This window comes from Elgaria multicarinata, chromosome 3 (genome assembly GCF_023053635.1).
Source record: "Elgaria multicarinata webbii isolate HBS135686 ecotype San Diego chromosome 3, rElgMul1.1.pri, whole genome shotgun sequence".
NCBI classification, from domain to species: domain Eukaryota; kingdom Metazoa; phylum Chordata; class Lepidosauria; order Squamata; family Anguidae; genus Elgaria; species Elgaria multicarinata.
In genome coordinates this window covers 105,169,486-105,187,833 of record NC_086173.1, presented here as the reverse complement: position 1 = coordinate 105,187,833, position 18,348 = coordinate 105,169,486, and the positions used below count along the sequence as shown (strand labels likewise).

General features: G+C 37.8%; 1 protein-coding gene across 4 annotated transcripts in view; it reads right to left on the bottom strand.

Moving 5' to 3' along the window:
* NISCH (nischarin) overlaps positions 1–18,348 on the bottom strand; it is a 40,477-nt gene that overhangs the window by 11,574 nt on the left and 10,555 nt on the right. The window contains exons 3-16 of one of the 4 annotated variants that reach the window (XM_063121144.1): positions 17,641–17,823; positions 15,332–15,380; positions 14,857–15,020; positions 13,485–13,580; positions 12,380–12,475; positions 11,237–11,389; positions 10,762–10,830; positions 8,925–9,110; positions 8,100–8,228; positions 7,562–7,675; positions 5,847–5,952; positions 2,958–3,076; positions 1,995–2,050; positions 149–1,474 (exon numbers count right to left, since the gene is read on the bottom strand). In XM_063121144.1, the coding sequence (XP_062977214.1) occupies positions 149–1,474; positions 1,995–2,050; positions 2,958–3,076; positions 5,847–5,952; positions 7,562–7,675; positions 8,100–8,228; positions 8,925–9,110; positions 10,762–10,830; positions 11,237–11,389; positions 12,380–12,475; positions 13,485–13,580; positions 14,857–15,020; positions 15,332–15,380; positions 17,641–17,823 (2,846 nt within the window). Of the gene's footprint in view, positions 1–148; positions 1,475–1,994; positions 2,051–2,957; positions 3,077–5,838; positions 5,953–7,561; positions 7,676–8,099; positions 8,229–8,924; positions 9,111–10,761; positions 10,831–11,236; positions 11,390–12,379; positions 12,476–13,484; positions 13,581–14,856; positions 15,021–15,331; positions 15,381–17,640; positions 17,824–18,348 lie in introns of those variants that run through there. The other 3 variants (XM_063121143.1, XM_063121145.1, XM_063121146.1) reach the window with 3 other exon arrangements.

The following is an 18,348-nucleotide window of genomic DNA, read 5'->3' as shown; positions in this document are numbered from 1 at the left end:
AAGTTGCAGGACTCAAACATACCAAGTGGGGAATTTATAGACTAATTGTTGTTAGATTCTCAATTCACTGAAAGCCTGCATTACCACCAAGCAACTCTCACTGTCACTGCCTACTTTGATAAGTTAATTTTAAAATACCTATCCTCACCTTGTAGTTTGGCAACGCCTCGTGGAATCCATGAGAGAATTTCTTCCTGGTTCTATATTGTTGGAAGCCTTGAAAATAATTATCGTCTTGATGTCTTGCAGAAGTGTCCGCAGAAGACTATAGACTCTTAGAAAATGGAATTTCTCATGAGGTAGGACAAATACTGCCGTGACAAATCTATAGCCAATGAGTAATTCCAGCACATGCCCATCTGAAAATGAACCTTCTTGCTGAATAGAATGACTGATGGGGTGCAAAAGAACAGAAGCCAGAGGAATCCTGCTCAGTTTGAATATGCTTCTAGCATTCTCAGAGTCTATATATTGACCGGGTAGTGCATTAAAATCAACTTGAACTATATGTAGGTGCTGGGGTGTTAGAAATATCCAACAGGGATGGAACATGTAGTGGCTCTCTCCAGTAGATTTATGAAATGTGGAATAAAGTGCAGAACAAATAACATGTTTAGAACAAGTCGTGTCATCACTGGCCAATTCTGGTTCACACAATACTTTCTGCGCATCAGCATTATTTCGGCAGAAAATATATGCAGGAAAGCAGCCTTTTATCTCTGTGTTTTCAGATGAAATGTGATAGAATCCCATCAGCTGGTAGACAAATTCTTGCAAGCTGGCTTTGCCACAGTACAGTACAGAGCTTGTTAAAGTAGGCATGTAGCAATGAGAGCAAGACCTATGTAAACAGGAATAGAAATCCTGCAGATTTGGAGAGTCTGAAACAACAAACAAGCAGGTGTCGCCCTTATTTACTTTGAGAGTCAAACATATTTCTGGTATTAAAAAGCCAAATTCTGTAAGGTCGGAGTATGGAAAGGAGAGTACTAGTTTCAAGGCAGAAAGAATACGCTGGCAGTTTCCTTTGAAGTCTTGAGGGATTTCAAATACCGCCACCACATTCCTGGCCAAAACCAAACAGGATGCAAACTGCCTGAGTCCTTTATGAACCTGAATACAGAAACCCCAGAGGACTTTGACTATGTCGGCTTGTTCTGCTTTTGTGCTATCAGAAGCTATTGCCATAACGTCCGAAGTAGTGGTGAACTGAAGCACATGGTCTCCTTCATGAAGTCCCATTTCAAAATAGCCGTCTTCCGTGTCTGCAACTCTGGAATCATTCAAAATGTTCCCTGTATTTTGATTTTCCACTGAAAGAGGGGGTGCACTTTCCACAGCTTCTGCTATCAAAGCAGAGAGATGTTGCACAAAATCCTGATTTGTGGCAGTGTATGCCATACAAGTGAAAGGTAAGATAACGGTATTAAGGGTGTCAGGCAAGGCATCAGGTACTTCTTCTGAATGGTCCAAGCTTTTTTTGGGGGGGGAGACAAGAAAGGACCTTATATTAATCCGTTTTTAAAATAATGATCTCTGTATCAAAATATCTTTCTAATATCACTTCATCAAATATTTAGACCAAATGGCATATTGAAGGAGGTGACAACCTATGTGATAAGAGTAGACACCAGTTGTTTGTACTTTTGCAGGCCTATATTTTAAACATCTAACATAAGGGCAGGTGTGCATCCATTAAGCCCACCCGCTCCTTGCAAGCCACCCGGAGCCTGTGCTGAGTCCATCCCGATCACCCCTTCCTCAACCTTCTTTTTTGGGAGGTACTTCCTGAAAAAGGCAAAAACCAAAAGGCAAAACAGGAAGTGCATGGAGCCAAGCCAATGATCCCCAAACCAATTTCCTCTTCACAGGTAATTTACAAGTTTATTTTTCCTCTTCTTCCAAAACAATAAATTGTGGCAGCTACAAGTTTTAAAATACATGTCAGAGTTCAGCAGGTAGACATGGATATTAAAATGAATCCTCTTTCTCACCATATATGATGTGCATTTTCGTATTCGTTAGAAAAGTCTAATTGAGAAGCAGGTACCTTAAAAGAAAAGGGTATTAGGATAAGTAAGACACTGCTTGACACATTACCAGAAAAAAAAAAGGATTCCAATCCTCAAAGGGATATATAATAATCATTTAGTAAAATATAGGCCTAATCTCAGAATGTGGAATTTCTTGATAAAATGCCTTAATAACAAGCTAAACTACAGGCTGTGTGCTTATATAATCTGATATAATCTAATTTTAAATTTACTGTATATGTATTTATCAGAATACTTAGTAAACATCAGCCATCTAAAATAGTCAGTGTTTGCCCTAAGCAATGATTTTGAGCCTTTACTAGCAGTGTCTCACGTACAGGGTAGGCTCTACCTTTCATGGAACATCATAAAGAGTTGTCTACCGAATTCCTCCCCAGCACACAGTGAATGGATCTCATTGGATCAGGAGTTGGCAGCCTCATTTGAGCCCTACCCTCTGGAGCAACCGAAAACCATTTTTGTTCCATGGTGTAAGTGATAGCCCTTCTCACATTTGGCTATCATGTCAGGCAGGCTTCCATATAATGCTAAGCCAACCCTGCAAATAAGCTACACACTGTCGATTGTTCACTGAAAAACCAACCCACTGTATGCCAGAAAGATGCTGTGGGTTGTTCTCCCCTCCTTTCCCCTCAGTCCTGGTTGGACTCGATGGCCTTGTAGGCTCCTTCCAACTCTACTATTCTATGATTAGTAGAATAGTATAGCTTTAAGTCATCCTTGCGTCTTTGTTTTCCCACCTACATGCAATACGGTTATAAATTTAACACGGTAGAACGGTTATCCAGCATAATGGAAAGCTATTCTTCCCCCAATTCCCCAAGTTATCTGGCAGAAACCCCATTTAACTATTCGTCCTAAAAAGCACGATTAGAATACCATTCAGCTGAAATATGTGGTTACCTGACTTCTGCTTCCCAGGTCTGGCATTTCAGAGCATCTTTGGGTAACTGTATGGCTTTTAGGAGTCAAACTACTTGATGAGGAACTGCTGGCTAGGGCTGTTTTTCTACAAGTTATTTCTAGAATAGATAGAAACAGCTCTTAAAACTACTGATGTATAAAAACCAGGGTAATAGAACTTGAAATATACTAAATATTACATTCTACATAATCCATTATCTTGATTACTTATTAAGAAACCACCACTTCCTGAGCCACCAATTCACAAGACCAATTCTGAGGCTGTATTGCTCTGATTAGGGGCATGTTAGGGGAATAAGGGGGCCTAGGATCCTATGGATCACTGGCCATTGCCAAGAGTCCGCTTTGCCTTATTGCTAGCAGAGCAGCAACGGCAGAAGAAAGTTCTCTCACATCCAGGAAATAGCTCCATTTCCTCCTGCAAAGGGTGAGGTCCCTCCCACAGACCACAAGGCTGCGGCCTAACTGGACTTGGTGTTTAAAAGTGTGTCTCTCTCGTCCTTTCCAGTTCTCCCCACCTATAAACTGAAATCCTCCAAAACTCAATCCAAGACACACAAAGCTGCTTTAAAACAGAAGTTAGATGTAAATATTTTTAAGTATTAACATATATATAGTAATTATAGCTAGATGTTAGTATGACATAATCTCCAGTAATATGGTAGAGTAAGAACAGCCTAATTCTAGTCATGTTTACAAATCTGATTGATTTCAGTGGAATTTAGTAGGTTTAAACTGCAGGCTTAGCAGCACAATCCTATGGATTTTTATACAGAAACAAATCCTAGTCAGCCAAATTCCCTAGTTTAGGATTTCAGACTAGAAGTTATTATGTATTACTGCAAATATAATTTAGCTTCAGAACTTCTTTTATATTTCCTATTAACGTGAAAATAAAATATACATTCAATTTTGTAAAGACTTTGAAAATGTATCATAACAGAAGAAGTTTGAGTATTATCTGTGGTGTTAGTTACGAATCAAAATAATCTATTGAGTTCTAGTAGTAGCTGAAGGTAACGTCTGAGGAAGTTGAAGCATTATTTGTACTCTTCTGTTTCCTGTAAAAATATTTAAATCTTGGATTTCCCATTGAAACAATATCTAGTGACATTTGCAGACATTTGGCATGATTAATATTTTATGGAAACAGATGGTAACGTTAAAAAAACCTTCAACACTCATCATTTATGAAAATAAAATGCAAGAATACACATCTACCTTGGAAATTTCAACCCATGAAAGACTGGTAAAACATGCGTGTATGTCCAGGCTTTAATTAAGTTACATAACGTTATACAAGTATTTAATTTTAGAAAAATATATTTTAGTTATTCTTTTTATTACCCTCAGTTCTTACCATTCCATGGAAAATCTAAAGAGGTTGTCTATATAGCTGTTTCCATAACTGCAACTTGCCTATTATTATAATTTAGGAAGGTCATACTTGTCCATCTAGCTGAGTTTTGTCTATTCTCACAATGTCTCTCCAGAATCACAGGCGAGGGTCTTTCCCTGACTTTTCGGAGATTCCCGGAACTTAACTTGGGACTGAGATATGCGGCTGGTTTATACATAATGCTAACCCATGGTTAAATCATGGTTTGTTCTCCTACCCAGTTTGTCTGGCAGATGTATGAACAAACTATGGTTTGTTTTCTCAGTCCCTGGGTGGTTTCCCTCCTGTTTAGGGCTCTAGGCTTGGGGTACAAAATAGAGGGTGTCAGCTCCAGCCCTTATTAACCAATATTAAGGGCTAGCATTGTGTGAGAACTAGGCCATGGTCTTTCCTCAACTTTTAAGATGTATATTTGTGCAATCACCGACATTTGGAAAAGCATCTATGAAAACTAGTCACATTAAGCAAAAACAGAATTTGGGGAAAATATAATTTTATAGATGATAGAAAGCAAAGATTTAAAAGTTAGAAGCAGGAACTTAAAGAGTAAGTCAGTTTCATATTTTAGATGTCTTTCCTAAATTAGTCTTGCACAAATAATCAATAGTGTACTATCATAACAATCCAAGTCTTCTCAAACAAAAATATTGTTGAGACAGCCTTGAGATTTGGCAGGGAAAACTGCAACCTCTTGTACTTTCTCAAATAAAGATCACATATTCTGGATATTTCCAACTTCCTACCACAATCTTCTCAGTGTTTGAAGAAAAATGGTTTCTACTTCAAATATTGATTTCCTTGCAATACTCCACTTCACAGTTAAAGCAATCCATAGACCAATGGCCATTTTGTGGAAGCCACATGTGCAGTGGGACTGTATCAAAAGATTTGACAGGAGGTTGACACATCAGCAATGCAAATATCACCATTTAAGCTAATATGAAACAGTGCTTCTCTATATTAACTTTTCAGTTTTTCAGCTTATTTGACTTCTTTCCTGAGCTACTATTTTAAGCTACTTTACTGCTCTTAAATTCTACTATTAAGATTAGTAAAACAGAAGTATTCAATTTAGGTAATACACTTCGTAGGATTATGAAGTGTGATATGTTAAGAACACAAGACGGGGGAAGTGGCTTAGTAGTACTTAGAAGCAAAAGACTTCCTCATGAGAAGAGCCAGAATTCTACTCCTTCCCCAGCATTTTACTGAACCTTTCTTCATTCTTGAAGGTATGACACGGAAATGAACATAAGAATTGAACTGCATAGTTATTTTATTGCTTGTATAGTATTAACTTCATCAGAGAGAACTATGGGCTGGTATTCAAAGCATTAAATTATTTGCTTTGTGCTTCTACTGATGTTGCTAAACCCCATTTCTATGTGAAGAAATTCATGTATATCAATGCAGCCTACAAAGGCAGAACCAAGAGGCCCAGCCAAGCAGCATGATACATACATGATTACCTTGACTGGAGCTGACAGGATGAGGCAGAGAAGGGGAGGAAGGATGTACAGAGAGAGAACAGTTTGATTTTGAACTGGCAGCAGAAAGCTTGCAATCTTCAGTGATCTGAGAAAGAAAGAAAAACGGAAGAGCTAGGAACAAAGGTTACAAAGCATCCCTATCCTGAATGAAACAAGGACAGATTCATTAGCAAAAATGATTTGTATGCACACTGATGTAGCATTGAAATGATGAAGTATTTTGTTACACAGCTTCTTCTGCAAGATATGGATATTGGCAATACTATATTAACAGAACTACTTATGTTCAAGCATATGAACGTAAGTAGATTATCCATCTTTCAATGGTCTAAACAACTTCACTACCATCACAAAACATACCTGGAAGAACACACATTCCCAAAGTAAAACAAGGGTCTAGTTAATAACTGCACAACTGCTTCTTGCCACATACCCATCATTCAACAGAAGTTATAATCTTGTATATGCTAATCACATTCTACTATTTATGCCTGTATTTTTACCAAACTGGTGCTGACATAACCCAAACCCACGGTTTACTATTTTGAAATTGTGCCTAGCCCCAGGCTCATGTGGTCCCCACCTCTACCTCAAAGTAGCTGCAGTGTTTGGAAGCTTTCACTTCATTTTTTGATTAACTGCAGTTTGCCGTGTTGTCTGAACCTGGACAACCTGTATTCTTCTGAATGAACCCTAGACTGTGGTTAAGATGACATGCTGAAGTGCAATTAGTGTCCTCTTCGCGGCCATGCCAGATTAAGGGAGGAGGAGCTTGTAAGCTTTGAGGGAGGCTAGGCTCATTCTCATAATGCTAAAGCCGGGAAAGGGATCCTTCAGTCCACATGCCTAATTTGGCCCATAGGACTTTCTAATGCAGCCTGGAAAGCGTTCACCACTTTTAAAACCTTACCCACTCTTACCTTTGATCTGTTCTCTCCTGGCCCCAATTTTCCATGAAGGTTTTGCAGGGCTTTTTGGCTGCTGGAAGACTTCCCCACCCCAACATGCTTTCCATGCTGTGCACTGAAAAAGCTGCCTCTCTCAATACTTAATATGAAAAAGCACTTATCTTCTATCAGTTGCTGATCGGAAATAAGAACTTTTCCATGCTGGGACAAGAATCAGCACTGGGGGAGGAAACTGCTGAATGATTCAGTCCTACTTACTTCTAAGGCTTGTCCTGCTCACTTGTGAGCAGACATGCCGCTCATGGTTACTTTTTAGTAGACATCCAGAGGCTTGTCCGGTTAACTTCTGATTATGCTCAAAATCATCAAGAAACACATTTCTGCTCTTCCCACTTTGTCTTTGGCCATGTCCACTTAAAGAATGTAGCCCCTCAAGACTTTTCTCAGACTGGAATTTGGACCTTTGACTGAGAAAGGTCTCCCACCATTGCTTAATACAGCCTTCCCTAATCTGGTGTCCTTTCAATGTTTTGGCCTACAACATCTGGAGTGCATCAAGTTGGAGAAGACTAGTTTACTATTTGATCAAATGCAGCCAAAGAATGTCAAAGGAGGGAAGCGACCTTGTGTAAATGGAAATTCCACTATAGTCCACAAAGAAATACCTTTCAGTGGGTCCCCACTTCCAATTAATTTGGTGTATCAACTTGCCTCCTGGCTAAATAACATTCAAACACATCCTACTGAAATAGTGTTAGTAATTTATCTATTTACTTAAAAACTCACCTTTTTATCAGAATTATTCATTCTATACTTCACATCTTTTGCTTTTTGTATAGCCTTCAACACTTCTACAGTGTCAAGTTCTTTTTCAGTGGTTATAGTATTATCCAAACAGACCTGAAGTACACCAAGAAAATAACCACAATAAATCTTCAACAGAAGAACTGAACCTCATCAGCTTAACCAGTAAATATTTGTCAATGCAAGAGTTAAAGTGATATAATAATTAAGATTAAGCAAGACTTTAGAACTAATGCACAAAGAGACAAGACATTTCAACTTTAAACTGATGTTTACCATTTGAACTAGTATAAATTGGCAAAGCAGATTCTTTGCATGCAAAGCTAAATTATACTGAGTCAGACCATGTGTTCGACCACTAAGCTAAAGACCTTCGCTAAGTTGTAGACCCTGCTGATTTCATAAATGCAAATCATACTGCATTTGTGACTCAAAGAAACGTACTGTTTCTACATTGTATGTTGCTTGAAACTGAAAAATTGTAAGATAAACTATTAAATACATGTCTGAAAAGATTTACCTCTGAGGCTCTATCCCCAAACTGAGCTAGCACTTTGGTCCTGTAATCAGGAATAATGCTCAAAGGATTGTTGGACAAGATCACCTTTTCCAAGCATGGAAGGCCTCCTAAATTCCTTATTTCATCAAGCTGAAAAGTACAGGGAAATGTTTAAGTTCAGAGTCTTAAAATATGGAGACACTGTTATTACATTCAAAAGCTATATTGAAAAAGTCAATTATCTTTTATAATAATAGTAATAATATTTATTGCCCGCCTCTCCATTTTGATCGAGGCGCGGAACAACAATAAACTACAAAATACATATTTTATCGCTGCTTTCTTTATAGTGATGAGCTAGAAATGGTACCTTTAGAATTCTATATTAAAAACCACTATCCTGTAAATAAAAAACAAGCAAACACATTCTATGACAAGAACAAATTAGAAGAAATTTGCTTCGTCTGTATCTCCCTACTCCCAAATATAGATGCATTACTGTCACAGGCCAGGGTGTCTGGAGGAATAGATGGAAATGGGACTCAAGTTTCCCTCCAGAAAAGCTGGGCTTTTACTAGACAGAGGCTTCTTGTTTTTAATCTTTTTGCCACATAATAAGGGTTAGAATTCTGCTGTTATTTAAGAAGGGGAAGTAAGATATTCAGGATTATATGATTTGTGGTACAAGGCCATGCTGAGGTCTAGACTCCAATCATATTTTTAAGCATATTGGCTAAAGGTAATTTTTTTTCACTGAGTAGGTCTAAAGTTGCAATCCTAAACATATTAGGAAGTGAAGTGGACCTTACTTCTGAGTACAATGTATAGGATTGCGCTGCACAATACCTGGTCCACTTTGTTGTTGCTAAGATCCAGGTTAACTAAAGAGTAGAGCTTGTTGAGGCCGCAAAGCTTTTCAAGATGATTCCCTGCCAGATTTAGAGTTTTGATGTTCCCAATTTTGGCATGAATGCCTTCTAATGTTGCGAGTTTATTGTAAGACAGATCCAGATGAATGAGGTTGTAGAGATGCTACAATTTGCAATACAAAAGCAGATTACATGTTATACTTTATACAGAGTAATTAAGTCTCTTGAGCACCTCTAACGTAAGAAATACCATTATGCTTAATTCTAGAACTGCACTTATGTAGTATTTGATCTCTTCAGTCCCTATAAACACTCTAGATTGTACCCAACTCTGTCCATCCACCAACAGAACAGATACCACTAGTGGAATAGATTCCTTCCCTATCCTGCAGTCCCCCAAGTGGCTCACAAATATGCTGTGAAGATTTGTGGGACCCTCCAGAGCAGACTAGGTCTCACGGGGGAGGGGGGGAGAGGAAGTCTCACTGTGCAAGATGAATTCTGCTCACATGATATTATCCTCTGATCCACCCATCTAGTTTACCTCCTATTACTGAAATTTATCTGATAGTTCATTAGTTTTTTTGTCTTACTCACTTTATACTACCTTCTCCAACACCACATCTCAAACAACTTCAGTTTCCTTTCAACCGCTTCACTTATCATCCACGTATCACATCCATAGTTATACTGTATATGTACGTTTTAATATTGTTTCCCAGAGGTAAGTTTTGCCCTACTATTCTTTCTTAATTGGTACTCTAGACATTCTGCCCTCTTAATGTGAATCACAGAAACATATTTTTGTTATCATACTCCCTTCAAAGGTATTGTACAAATGGTAAAACAAGGAAACATGCCAAATGCTAAGAAAAGAAAAGACATAGAATTCAACATGCTAAGTGTGAGTGGTGACATTCAACAAGAATCTTGACTAGTGGATAAATAGCTCAATACAAAGTGATACATCGATATTGTGTGACATTTTGTTTTTCCTTGGGGACCTGGAGAAACTCCAGAAATGACCACCAGGTGGTTAAGAATGAGCTGGTTTACCGGGAGGTGTTTTTTTGGGTCTCCTTAAATTAACAAGTCTGCGCATCATCAAATCAATCTGTTCAAATATGGAAAGGCACTATGGGGAGGGGTATATTTTGCTACGGCTATGATTTCTGGGTTTTATTTAGGGGCCATACCTTTCTCTCCATAATTCAAATACTGCTTTTATCTAACACATCCTATTTAAGAGTCCTGTCAGATACTGTTTATTGTAGCCACTCTACAACAGAGGAAAGAGAGCTTACTGAACAACAGCAAATATTCTTAAAAACGATATTGAATCCTTCCTCTGTGCTCAACTCATAAAATGGAAACAGCGTTTTGGCTCAGTTTACAGTCCAACATTGCTTAATGGACTGCTGGCAATGAAAGTAAATTATAGTCTCAAATGAACTCAGAAAGAAAGGGGAAATACATAAAGGGGGTGCTTCCAAATGAGGTTTTCATCAAGCTATTGCCCTGCCTCATTCATGGAATTTTACGGGGGTTCCAGACATCATCTTCCACTTGTAACCCTCCCGTATTTCTCCACCACTCCTTCCACATTTTTCCTCACCACAGAAAAGCAGTTAAGGAAAAAAAAGACAACTGTGGCATAATGCCTTCTGGTGGGTAATGCTAGGAGCCCTCTGTTTGGAAGCACTCAGAGAATGCAGACAACTTAAGGCAGCGATAACATATTAGTCTTGACACTTAGGCCATTTCCCAAAAGAGAACACACACACACACACACACCCCAAAGATGCAAAGCAAACCTGTAAGTTCTCCACTAGTGGTACATCATTGTGGCTTAAATCCAGAAACTCGATCTTCGGCATTAGTTTCTAAAACAAAGGAAGAGCAACCTTTTAGTCTGACTCACAGATACTAGTCTTGATCTAAACAGCTGTGTCACTAGTACTGTATATCCAAAGGAATTTTAGAATTGCATTTTTGAAACAGCAGTCCACAACAGGCCACAAAGTTAACCTCTTTTGAAAGTGAGGAGAATATGATATAGTGATTTGCTGTTAAAAAAAAAAAGAAATCTATTAGGTATGGGAAATGGCAGGGATGTTCACAAGCTGCAGTCATTTCATATCATACTAGGAAAGAATCAAAGCTTTTGGACGTCTATATAAGTGTTCAAAAGCACTGATCATTTCACAGTATGTTTGTATAAAATAACATATTCCCCACTCCCACAATCTCTTTCAAAATCTGCTTGAAGGCATTTTAATGAGGTCTTACCACAGAATCATCAATTCGGGCAATACTATTGTGACTCATATCTAAGGTTGTTAACATTCTCCACGTTGGAATAACTGCTGTCACAGGACAACTTGAAGGTGCACCCTCTGGCTCCCACTGATCAAATTCATAGACCTCGGGCACTAGGACCTCCTGTTCAAACCACAGACAGGAAAATGTTACATAAAATTATCTTTTCCCTTTCCTAAAGGAGTTATTGTCCTGTAGTATAAACCACTATTCCCAAATCATTATTACATGGAGAAACATGCTTAGACTAAGGATCCAATCCTATGCACATTTAAAGTAAACCCCATTGACCTCAGTGGGACTTAAAAGTAAAAATTCTAGGATACTTAGGATTAAGCTGTAAAACTCTCTCCAAGCCATCTCCCTAAAATGTGTTTACAGGACACAATAACATTTTTAAAGTATGCCTGAAAGTTGTTGAGAGGCATAAAGATAATCAAGTTAGGAAATACAATTTAATATATGACATCCATGACCTTTCTCAGTAGACTAAACAATAAACAAACCAAAGTGTGTTCAGTGTTTGCATGCAAATTGGCATAATGAATTCTCTTCAGTATTCCCCATTTTGAAAATGTGTGAAGCATTTATTGTTTCAAATCTGAATGTCAACACACAATATTCTTTAAAGAAATCAATTATACAAAAGTTGAGACACTGAAATGTCCAGTGGGTGTTTATATATAACATGAGATTCTTGCCTAGCAGGGAACTTTGTATTTTTTAAATTTAGAATTTTTATTAGCTACAAGCCCATCACGTCTACCTCCCTACTCCTTCCCCACCACAAGCCTCTTTGTCCATCTCCTATCCCCAAGGGCTTATGTTCCTTCCTCCCATGCTTACCCCAACATCTGAGCAATTTCTTTTGCCACTCAACCTCTATATCCCATCTTCTCTGTTCAACATATTGGCCAGAATTTGAAGAACTTTAAATTAGTTCCAAGGAACCAGCAGATACTTTGTATTGTGGATATGTCATTTTTTCAGAACTACAAAAAGATTGAGCGCCAGGAACTGGCTTTTATATAGACTTTAGGATTTATCAACAGCTATATACAATGCACATAATCACTATGTGACATGTGCAAATGGTTAATATTTCAGTCTTACCATCATGGACGTTGCTGAAAACTGAACACTCAGAGTTGCTAAAGTGTGCTTTGAGGATGTCAACCCTTTAATCAGCTTTGCACCACAGTGATTTATCTGTTTTGGTGGGAAAAGCAATGTAAAGGAAAATAAAACAGTAGCACTAGAAAGCATAATTCCTTATAAAATGGAATTTTAACTAGTAGCCCACCACTCTCTCTGTTTAATGGACATTGAATAACATTTCTGCGATATTTCACTAAAATATAACTAGAAAGAACAAGCAATAGATTCAATTACAATCATCAATGTTTATTCAGTTTTTAAAAAACAAAACAAAAACTGAACTGTATTATGAGGGGTCGGAAATTAAGTTAATCTCAAACATACTGAATTATTTGGAGAAGCTATAAAGGTAACAGACTGGATCCAGACATGAACTGAACACCTCCTTCGATTCATGGAAGAACCTCCTATCCAGTAGAGGCTCCCACCTGAGGGAGCCATTTTCCACCAGTCCCTCCGCAACCCCTATGCCAACTCGCACACTATTCTGGAACGTAATATGAGCCATACTGGATCATACCAGGGTCCATCTAGTCCAGCACTCTGTTCCTACAGTGGCCAACCAGTTGTCAACTAGGAACCCACAAGCAGGACATGGGTAAAACAGCACCTTCTCCCAACCCTCCAGAACATTTTTTTTTATAGGGGCTGCATGGAGAAGTGGCAAAAATCACCTCCCTACATTTCTGCCCATGAGAATGTCCCATGAACAGATGTCCATTCATGGTTAGTCTGAATCCAACCCACCCTGTGTAGACCCAACAGTTCTGCTTTAAAAGAAAATGAGGTGGGATCCAGGTTTCATAAAGCACATACCCAAAGCCCCAGTTTCAATCTCTGGCATCTCTAGTTAAAAGGCCTTGGGAGAACTATTTCTAGCCACAGTGGGTAATGTGGCCGAGGTAGAACAATGGTCTGAAAGTATAAGGTCACTTTGTATGTTCACAAGGCATGGAAAATAAATACTAAAATAAACAGCAAGTGCAAAGAAAAGCATTTGAAGTACCTGCATTTGAGTAATTCCTAGAAAGCTATATACCAAACTCTGTTTCAAACATACCTGTATCTGATGAAGAGACTTAAATATTGATAGGTCAAATGGCAAAAGATGTTCCTGAATGTTACTGGTTCCAAAAGGTCCACCTGTGCCAGTTATCTAACAACAAAAATTAAGACTTATTAAATACACAGAAACAGATATTGGTTTAGCAAACTGAACATTTTGTCAAATCACAATCCAGAAGTGTTTAGAACTGCTTCATTGGCAAATAGAAAAGCAGAATGTTACTGTGTTCAGTAGCAGCACACAACGTAGTACTGAGTATTGAACAGCACAGTGCAAATATGCAGTACACGTAAGCAATGCTGCCACCTTGTGCTTATATACTGAACAATATGGTGTCAAAAGGGACTTAAAATTCCTCATCTCAGATCTGATTTTGGCACTTTTTATTTTAGAAGAAAGCTATTTTATTTTTAAGAAATCAAGGTCTAAACTATGCTGAGGCATACAGAGAATGGTGAACAATTATTCTATGAATAAATAAGCTGAGTGAGAAAGATTTCTACAGGATTCAGTTGGTAAAATGTGTATTCAAAGTCAGCTACCCTAAGAACCTAGTCATATTTATTATAGCTCTCAAGGTACCACTTCATATTCAAGTCATCTTCCCTGCCCAAGTGAGGGAATTCAAGCAAATATCTCACCTGTACTCTCTTCACTTAGAGAAGAATATTTGAATTCATTCTTACATGCCAGTTTATCTTAACTGAAGCATACAGTTGTACTTGAATTACCAAAACTAAGCATTATATGTGCTCAAATTACAGCCATATATATTTTTCAGATGAACCTTCAGGAGTTATTATGACCATCTTCCCTACTGTCTCTTAAATACATAAATACATATAAAGAATAAAGAGTATCATGGGGATTTCTGTTACCAGAGAAAGGAAGAGCCACTTGAGATCATCTTGCAAAATCAGGTTATGAAAAAAATAGAGATACTTTTTCAATGCAACAGTTCTTTTAACAACCAGATGAGAAATGAGACAGTTTATCCAGACATGTCTATTATTTATATATTTAAGAATTTTTTAATACTGCTTTTATTTTTTAAAAAAATCCCAAGGTGGTTTCCAATGTAGTGCTGAAAGGCTGAGGTAGGAACTATGAAGTCATCAGTGCAGAAATGAATGAGAGGAGAGATCTCACTAAGAACAATATATTTATGGCATAGTGCATTTTGCATGGTAAAACTCTTCTTCACAGGCAACTGACTCTGTCTCTTCAAGGTATAGCTAAACAATCTTCTGTGCTATGCAACCAAGTCACTCAAAATGCACTGAATCTTCATATATTTTTATCAGTGCTACTTTGAGTTTGTCCTTTTTCTTTGCCTTTACTGCCAACAAGCATTAGAAAACGTTACCTTTAAATATTTCAGTCTACAAGTGAAATCCAGAATGTGACCGAGATCGGTTTTGGCATCTCCATTCGCACATGTTGGCTTTCCCTGACAAAGTTGTTGAGTAACAGCATATAGTTGCAAAGGTCTAATGTTAAAGACCTCACCAGCCATAAGCAACTGCTCTCCTGAAAAACAAGTACAGAGAGGGAAAGCATTCACCAATACATTCAAAATAATAAAATAAATGCTATTAATTAGGCTTATAATTAGCCAAAACTTTGTATCGTTAAGCACTGGTGTCTGAATTGGCTAACGACCACCCGGTTCCCTCATCATCCTTTTTTTATTTTTTTCCTTTAGTGTCATGTAAGCTTGCAGCAAGGCACTGTCTCGGTTCTTAGTGAACTCATGTAAACCAGTCTGAGAAGTTGGAAGTGGGGTAAAACTGCTTTCAATAATTAAACAAATTCTATGAAGTTTACAAGCAATAGAGTACCTTTGTGAAAGAGTTCTTCAGCCAATGCAGCTGTGATCCCAATGATTTCCTGCAAATAATGAGCCATTGAAACAAAAATTCAAATGATTAATTAAGTCTATGCTAATAGTTAAGACAGTCCTTTTTAAAACGAATAAAACAAGATTCAATGCCACATCTTAAACAGGAACTCATGGTATATTACACATAATTAAAAAGATCCAAAATATTTAGAACCATTAGGTAAAGAAAAACTGACCATACATTAAAGTTAACAGAAATGGGGATGAAGCAAGCCTGGAGGTATCTGGACTGGTAGAGGGAAGTAAAATTTACCAGATTTCAGAGGTCTCCCTCCCCACATTAGAAATCAGACGTGCACTGCTGCCTAGAAGCCTCTGTGGAGGCTGTGGCCTATACAGTGCAGATTGCATCCAATCTATCACCCCAGGTTGGGAAAAGTGTGGTTCACACTGTGCAGATCACACAAGGAACAGAATGCATGAATGCTCGTTCCATGTGTGGTGGTGCATCCACTGTCTGAATGCATCATAGGAAATTTGTTTTCCATTTTCAGGTATACAAGAATGTACATGAACACCAAGAGCACTTTACAGACCAGCCACCCCAGATAACCATACACAGGCATTGCTGGAGGGCCCAATTCATGCCATACAGGCCACAGCCTCTCCAGAGGCCTCGAAACCTGGCTAAGCAGGCCTAGGGCAGGGTTCAGCTTTGGACCTGAGAAGATTCTAAAAATCTGTGTGGAATTCACCAACAACTCCATGCATAAATGGATAAACATATAAGAGAGCAACAGCTCATGAAGGTCAACTAATTTCTGGCCAAACTTGCTGTCTTCATAACTCACTATAAATAAAAAAGGATTTAAAAACCTGTTTGTAGTTTTAGGAATACAGCTCAAATCAGTAGTTGGGCTACCAATAAGTAAAATAAATGTTGAAATAATTTTCCCCATTTCATTTTCCTCTACAACAAACTAAGGCTAGAAAAAGAACCAAAGGTGGCAATTGTTATTTTTCATTGCAATTCTAATTTCACAAGTAATACCCTCCCTCCCTTTTAAATGATGGTGCCACCATTAATATGGCTGTCATGAAGCACATGGTGGGTGAGAGTTCAACCTGGGAATGCAAGCCAGTTTCAAAAGAGTGAGGTCAATAGTTGTTCCAACTTTTCATGCCCATGCAGAAGGAGAGAGTTAGAAAATGGAGAAATTACATTTCTGTTTACCAGTGGAAGATTTTGCATAATTACCCTCACTAGTGCGGTTTTCCATGTCATACAAACCTGATGAGGGTAGCTTGCAGCCGTGAGTTACAAGCCTCCCACAAATCATGGGTTGGTTTAGGGTTCTGAGGTGGCTTGTTACTCACAGCAACAAACCATCCTAACTGGGTTCAGGTGACACAGCAAACCATGCTGGCAAGGGTAAATATGCCACCATGGTTTATTTCCCCTCTGTGATCATGTAAACAGGACCATGGGTTGAGTATGGATTACGATTGAATCACAGGTTATGTGCAACCCCTGCATTATGGTTTAACTATGGGTTGTTAACCACAAACAACCTAACTATGGGTTGTTAACCACAAACAACTTACGGTTCACAACCCAACAACAAACCATGGATTCTCTTCCTAAGTTGTTTGTAGTTAAAACCTAGTGCAGGGTTTACATGTTGAATTATGATTGTCATTACGACAGCCCATATTCAAACCATTATCATTTTGCGTGAACCAGATTAATGTTTTGAGCTCAATGCAATAAGGAAATTCAGCAGCAAATTAAGTCATAAATGCATAATTAGAAAAAAACCCTATATGAAATAATTAAACTTCAAAATATGCATCTCATTTATACAAGGTAATGAAAGCCAAATAAAGCTTAGTCATGTAGTAACTATCAGTTAATCTTAGATGCAGCACACACTGCTCAGAGACAGCTTTAATAATATGTAAAAGGAGATAAAAATCAACAGAATCCATCTGTTACAGAGTATTTAGCTGATTTAACAAAGCATATTAGAGAAGTACTGCAAATCTACACAGATAAGAGAGCAAGCCAATTCTTTTGAGAGAAGCAACAAATCAAAGATTCCTATCATAGAATTAAGCAATCTTTTATTCGGTCCTCAAAATAGTAAATTCCAACCAAAATGCACAGCAGCATTGTACTAGAAAGCTGAGTACTAACTCAAACAACAACAACAAGCCCCCCAAAGACATTTAGTATCAAGTAAGAACTGCAGTGAACTCAAAATATTTGACAGTGAACCATGCAAACTATGGTAAGATGTAACTTACATATAAGTGAAAATGTAAGAACTGTGACAAGACTTTGGGTGCAGCTAAAGGAAATGTGACAAGGAGAGTCTGTAGATATACTTCCAACTCCTTTTGTCTTTTTTCCACCAAGCTTTTGGAATTTTTGCCAATTATCTTCTTAGGAGGCAATAGATTCTTATCTATCTTCTTTTCTGAAACCAGCTGTAAAAGACAAATAGTTAAGTTCGCTTGTGCATGGCTCACAACTTTAAGAAATATAGCATTAAATGCTCATACTAACAGGACCAAAGTGAAATAACTTCTTTGTTTTGGCAGTAATTCTCAACAGCTTTTTTAAACACTTAAGCTAGATTTATTTATTTATTTATTTATTGCATTTTTATACCGCCCAATAGCCGAAGCTCCCTGGGTGGTTTACAAAAATTAAAACCATTCAAAGTATAAAACAAACAGTATAAAAACATGATATAAAATACAATATAAAAGCACAACAAGGATAAAATCAGCAGCAGTGCAGACATACAAATTTAAAATACAAATTTAAAACAGTAAAGTTAAAATTAAATTTATAGACTATTAAAATGCTTAGTGAATAAAAAGGTCTTCACCTGGCGTCAGATTATGTGTCAGTAACATGTCTGAAGTTCAAAAGGAAGTGACCTCAAAGAAAGCTAAAACCTTACAACAAAAGTAGATGTGACAATGGAATGGGAGGATGAAATTGAC